Below are 6,221 nucleotides of genomic sequence, written 5' to 3'. Positions count from 1 at the left end.
CCCCTTCCCTCCCCCTTCCCTCCCTTCACCCCATCCCGCCATGGACGCACGCCCCCCTTCCCCGGCACCGGCCTCACGCCCGGCCGCCGCCCCGCTGTCGCAGCAGCAGCAACAGCAGCTGCAGAACTCGCAGAGACAGCAGCAGACACAACCGCCGCAGCCGAGCCGCGTCATGCCCACCTCGCACCTCACCGGTCCGCCTCCCGGCGCCGCTGCCTCCACCCACGTCGGCAACTACACCCTCTACTCCACAATCGGCGTGGGCGCCTTCGGACGGTAAGATCTTGCTACCCCTTCATTTCCCTCCCCACCTGCCACCTACCACCGACCGCACCAAACGAAAACCATCTAATAACACCTGTCCCCGTCTTGTGCCCTTCCTCTTTGCCATCCCGTGCTTGCCCCCGCCGCAGAGTCAAGATCGGCGTCCACCACCACACCAACGCCCGCGTCGCCATCAAGATCATGGACAAGGACGCTATCCGGGAGCAGGAGAGCACCATTCAGGTCCGTCGCGAGATTTACGTCATGCGCTCGCTCTCGCATAAGCACATCGTCAAGCTCTTTGAAGTCCTCACCAGCGAAACCCGCCTCTACATCGTCATGGAGCTCGTTGTCGGCGGCGAGCTCTTCGAGCTCATCAGAAAAAACGGTCCGCTCCCAGAGCATCGCTCCCGACGCTTTTTCCAGCAACTCGTTGACGGCGTCGATTTTTGCCACAAGAGAGGCGTCGCACACCGAGATCTCAAGCCTGAAAACTTGCTCGTCGATGAGAACGGAGATCTTAAGATCACAGATTTTGGCTTTTCAAGCATGAAAGGCTTCGACGCCAACCAAGGCCTCATGTACACCCAGTGTGGCACCCCGGATTATTGTGCCCCGGAAATTATCGAGTGCCCCAAGGAAGGCTACAACGGCGCCAAAGTCGACGCCTGGTCCTGCGGCGTCGTCTTATACGCCTTGCTCACGGGCCGCCTCCCGTTTTTGGCCCGGGACCCCAACGACTTGTACGATCTCATCATTGAGTGCAGACCGGACTACTCCCCCATCGAGTCCCCAGAGGCGAGAGACCTCTTGTCAAACCTATTCGTACGCGACTCCTCGAAGAGATACGACCTTGCCAAGGTCAAGCGACATCCCTGGTTTTTGGTTGACTACGATGGCGACGATACCCGCAACGTCAAGAAGGCCCCATTCTACAACAAGAACCCTTCCAGCCTCCTCTCTTCGAGCAACCCCACCGCCACCGCCCGTGCCCCTTCCCCAACTGTCACCACTGGCCCGCCCACCTCTGCGGCCCCCATCGCTCCGGTTTTTTCCTCTGCTCCGGACGCACGCACTGCCGCCCAACTCGCCAATCCCATCCCATCCTACGCCACTCTTCCCGCCACCTCCAATAGTTTGCCACAAGCCTCTGCCGCAGCCTCGATATCGTCATACACGCATGACAACACAGTGCCGAATACCTCTGCGCCAGTCGCCCCGATGATGGCCGCTGTTACAGACGCTGCGATGCATGCTGGTTATGTGCACCCCCACGCCCACAACCTCGCCCAAATGCATCCCGAGGAACCGCTTCAAGGTGAGCCAGCAATAGATCCGTGGCCAGTTCCACACCAGAGCTATCACGGAGAACCTGCGCTGGCAAACTCTCAAGGCGTCTCCCACGCTCTGCCGCCGCACCCCAGAGTCCCAGAAAGTACTCCACAGTATGAATGGTACCAGCCTCCCATTCCCGCTCCGGACGTCGACATTCATATGAGCTCACCCCCTCCGCCTCATCTCGAGGTCATCTCTCGAGTGCAAGATCGCCCGGCTACCCCCGCGAAGCGACCAATGTCGACAACAGCCGCTGCCGCCTTCAAAGCGGCGGCGGCAGCGGCCGCTGTTGGGCCGGGCGACCATTTACCCGCAGCCAGCGGCCACATTCCGGTTCCCGGGTCTCCTGGAATTCATCCTGCACAGGCTAGAATGTCCGCGGTGAGGCATAATGGTATGCCGTCCTTGCCGCCAATACCCTCTTATGAACCAGCAGGAGGGAGTCGGGTCCAGTCTCCAATGGATACGATGCCATTGGGTGCGGATCAAGACGGAGGCACGGCGTCGGATCAAGATAGTACGGAGGATTATGAGGAGAAGCCGGCTCTCCAGCTCGAACTTCCTCCTAGTTCGAAAGTTATGCGAGCCAGCCCACGCTCTGACTTCAACTCGCTCCGAGCTCAGTACCTCCAGCAGTCGACACATGGCGCGGCCGGCCGGAGGTATGATTCGGACCTAGGCGTCAACTCTGGTGCATCAACGATGATGAGCCCAGTGGAGGGGCCATCATCCATGTCGTCCATGCATACACAGAGGCGTGCCTTGGGTCGCGACGGCATGAAGAGTGATCCTCGCGGACTTAGGGTCCCGTTGTCTTCCGAGGTCCCAAATTCACCTCCGGTTGTATATTCGCCGGGAGTGAATGGCGGCACCTCGTATGACAGATATCGTTCGATTTCCCCGGGCATGAGCGGGCGCCATGGCTTCGGCTCGGACGTGAGTAGTCCATCAGGGTCTCATCCAAGTGTCATATCAGGATATGCGACACCATGGCAAGCCAGTGCGAACCCATACGCGGCGAGGGATGAGTATGGGCCGACGAATCCCGGATTCCAATCCGAAATCATTGCACGGTATCTATGGAACATGATTTGCAAGTTACGTGGGACTGACAAGCCAGCTGGTTTCAGGCTGTCGCAAGAGCTGCGATCAGATTTCAGCAGAATGGTTACAGAGATCAACCAAATGCAGAAGAAGGAGGATGTCGCGGCAGTCTTCACAAACTTTTTGTCCCTCTTTGAGACACATGGCCTTAGTGACGGAAGGATATCTCCAGTTACGGGGCGGCATAACAACAGGAGTCGAGTGACGAGCGATGAAGAATACGAGGACGGCGCAACTGTTGGGAGCCGAGAGGAGATTCCGTCAATCGGAGAGACCCGCCTAGGAGGCCCCCGCCGCGTTATGACCGACATGTCATCCGAGGAAGAACCACGGTCATGGAGCCCTGTAGTTACGGAAGCCCCGAGGCATCAAAGCGACCTGACTAGACGACGGAATATTTCTGATCTCTTGAACAGAATGATCAAGAAGACGAACAAGGCTATTCCGTCGGATAGACCAGATCGGGTAGCTTCCGTCACGGGGGATGACGTTGAGCCAGCTTCCAAGACCGATCTCCTCGAACTGAATAGACTGATGCAAGAGCATCATGGTGGTCGGGAGGACTCTCACATTGCTGAAGAATTCCTGCGTCTCATGAACAACAACAACGGCTCGGAGGACAGCAACTCCATGCAGTTCGGTTCAACGGCGTCAATGCCGCCTGCGCAGATATTGGCACAAACTGGTCGCCCCATGGATGCCTACTCACAAATTAGGTATCAAGGGAATATTCCAAATCCTTCGGCAGCTGTGAGACCAAGCACTCCGCACCGAAGTCATTCTGGTAGTGTTCCGTTACCATCCGAGTATATCCCAGGCCGGCTCAAGGAAAGTCAGAACATGTCAACGAGAGCTGACAGTCGAGTCCACCGCCGAAGTGGCCGAAAGGAAAGCAATAGCCACTTGGAGGTTGGAGATACCACCACAGCGACACGTCCAGACATGGCAGCTTCCATGGGCATGCACGACGTACCATACTATGGAACGGACAAAAAGAAGGTGGCCACGAAACTGCGTTCTGCCCTTCTAACCATGAAGGTAAGAAACCAAATGCTTGGCGAGAGGCACGCGCAAATACGTACGAGTATACCACCGGTTTCGGCCATGGGAGTTCTCGGACTAGTTTTGCAGGAAATGGGAGCCGATGTTCGGATCAAGCGGGAAACAAAACGGAAAATGAAGTTTGTGATGCCCCTGGGAAGAGGCAATGGCCTCCACGGTATTGTACAATTCCAGGTTGCGGAAGACGACATTACTGTTTTGGTGTTCGGACGCTCCAAACAAGATCGTGGGAGAACAGATACTGCCTCGTTCCATACGTTCTTCGAACAAGCACGGGAAAGGTTTGTGGACAGAGCTCATTCGTGGGTCCCGGACAACGAGTCGAGAAATTCGCGGCGACCGCGGCCAAGGGCAGGGACGCCCTTAGGTCGTCACATGGGCGATTCTGTGATCCAACATGCTTGAGAAGTGACAAGCGAGATAGATTTCGTTCGGCTATGAAAGTTGCCGCTTGTACATTTTGATAACTTGTAAAGATACTAGGACCCTTATGTTTACAGAATGATATTGCCCACGCCCATTGGAAACGGAGGGCAGAGGGCATATTTTTTTTCGCAACCCTTGGAGCATTGCAGGCGGCTGGAATGATGTGGGGGGGCAGACGTGGAGACATTTCCTTTGTCATGAGATGTATCGGTAAGAAATCACTCTGATACCGCCACGGGAACGCCAACTACGCAAACTGAGCGGTATTTGAAGACGGATCGGCAAGAACCCATGTTAAACTTTAATAAAAATGTTAAGGCGGAACCTATCTCGACTGTACACGCGTTGCTCCGTGGCGACCGATGAATAATCGACACGAGCAACGCCGTAAACCGTTTCAACGAGAGCGTCGATATACACTCGCATTCAGCTCAAGGCCAATCCCATCCCTCCCCCCGAGCGCAGTTTCCATGCAACCGCTGCGTGCACCAACCGGGGCCGGTACCAGCATAAACCGCCTTGCACTATTGCATGCTTCTTGGTAACCCCGCGACCACATCAACGAAAAACTTGACGCACGCAACAACAACCCTCTCCACCTCCACGTACTCACCTCGCCATCGCCATACGCACACACCCGCTCATCAAACACATACAGTATCTCGCAACAGCTTAGAAAGCGCGCTCCTCGGACGGCACGAAGACCCACTTTAGAATCCAGAAGCCGACGGCCGAAACCAGCACACACCCCGCCGCAACAGTCGGCAGCCAGCGCAGCTGAACGGCGGCCACACACAGACTCGCCACAAGGCATGCCCAAACGATATCGCGATACTGCATGCGATCGCAGCGATACACCTTTCCCTTCCGCTCGAAGCGGACGCGCCTCGCCAGGTAGAACACGAGCTGAAACAGCAGCGCAACCTGTGCCCCCGACGCGGGCGCGAGCGGGGCCAGAAAGAGCCCGGCCAGGGTGCCGGCCGCGACGACGGACGTCAGGACTGAGTGGACGCGCACGGGCATGACCAGGCGCTCGGCGCGGCGCGCGAGGTTGTCCGCGGACTCGGCCTCCAGCCGGGTGGCGGCGCGGTCGCCGCGCACGGCAACGATGGCGCAGTGTCGCAGGTTGACGTACGAGCCGTGCGCGAACTCGGGTGAGATGACGAGCAGGGCGAGGAGGAGCAGCCGCTCGGGCAGCACGAGCGCGGGGAGGGGGAGGAAGGCCGGCGAGAGAAGGCGCAGCAGCAGGAGCGCCAGCGCAGGCAGATGCATCGCCAGCACGGCGGAGGACAGCCGCTGCAGACGCGCCGCGGAGGACAGCGGCGCGTACGAGAGGCGCAGCCGCGGGAACGGGAGCGCCGGGAAGGACGGCGCACGCGGGAAGGAGAGGCGCATGCGCGCGGGTGGCGGGGCGTGGAAGCGCGGGCGCCGCGTGGGGGAGAAGGACGTGGTGGGGCCCGAGATGGAAGCGGGGGAGCGGCGCACGGGCGTGGAGAGGGCGAAGGCCGTCGGCATGGTGGAGGCGGCGGCGGCGACAGAGATTGCAGAGAGGGTGGCGGGTGTGGATGGGAGCGATAGGGTGGGCGGGGTGAGAGAGAAGAATGGTGGAGTGGTGTGTTGTTAGTGCGATGGAAAACTGGAGCTGGGCAAAGTCTGAAGGAGGACAGACTGCACGAGTAGGAGGGTACAGAGTATAAATAGTGTGAGCATGTTAGAAATAATGAAAATTCATCGAAGGCAGATCACAAATCTCCATCACCGTTCTGTAATTACTGTAAGATCCATTGCCGTTACACGGCAACTACCACTCACCAATCCATCCCATCCAAGTGCCTGCGTCTGAATGGGCTCCTGTACACATCTGGCGATATATTATTGGATGATTCTCAGCTGGGCCCATGTCCCAATTCTGTTGAGCCGCATCAACTTGTGGCTCCCCGTAGCCCCCTCCCACCCCCCCCCCCGCCTTAAACGGCAACACTTCTGAACTGGCCAGCGCAATGCAAGCGCTGAAGAAATGAGGAACGAAC

At 58.0% G+C, this 6,221-nt stretch overlaps 1 protein-coding gene across 1 annotated transcript; it reads left to right on the top strand.

The window, feature by feature from the left end:
• Window positions 1-172: 172 nt before the first annotated feature.
• Window positions 173-4,170, top strand: CHC_T00008716001 (Serine/threonine protein kinase). The gene is made up of 2 exons (XM_005719301.1): window positions 173-276; window positions 414-4,170. The coding sequence occupies exons 1-2, from the start codon at window positions 173-175 to the stop codon at window positions 4,168-4,170; spliced, it is 3,861 nt and encodes a 1,286-aa protein (XP_005719358.1).
• Window positions 4,171-6,221: the final 2,051 nt, after the last annotated feature.

The sequence above is a fragment of the Chondrus crispus genome, genomic scaffold, assembly GCF_000350225.1.
Source record: "Chondrus crispus Stackhouse genomic scaffold, scaffold_479, whole genome shotgun sequence".
In the NCBI taxonomy this organism is placed as follows: Eukaryota; Rhodophyta; class Florideophyceae; order Gigartinales; family Gigartinaceae; genus Chondrus; species Chondrus crispus.
Note: the sequence above shows the minus strand (reverse complement) of the source record. Positions and strands in the feature narration are given on the sequence as shown.

Excerpts from the sequence above, each read along its gene's own strand:
- CHC_T00008716001 (XM_005719301.1), top strand. The coding sequence starts at position 173 with ATGCCCACCTCGCACCTCACCGGTCCGCCTCCCGGCGCCGCTGCCTCC. Across the intron at positions 277-413 it reads GGCGTGGGCGCCTTCGGACG|AGTCAAGATCGGCGTCCACC; the intron begins GTAAGATCTTGC and ends CCCCCGCCGCAG.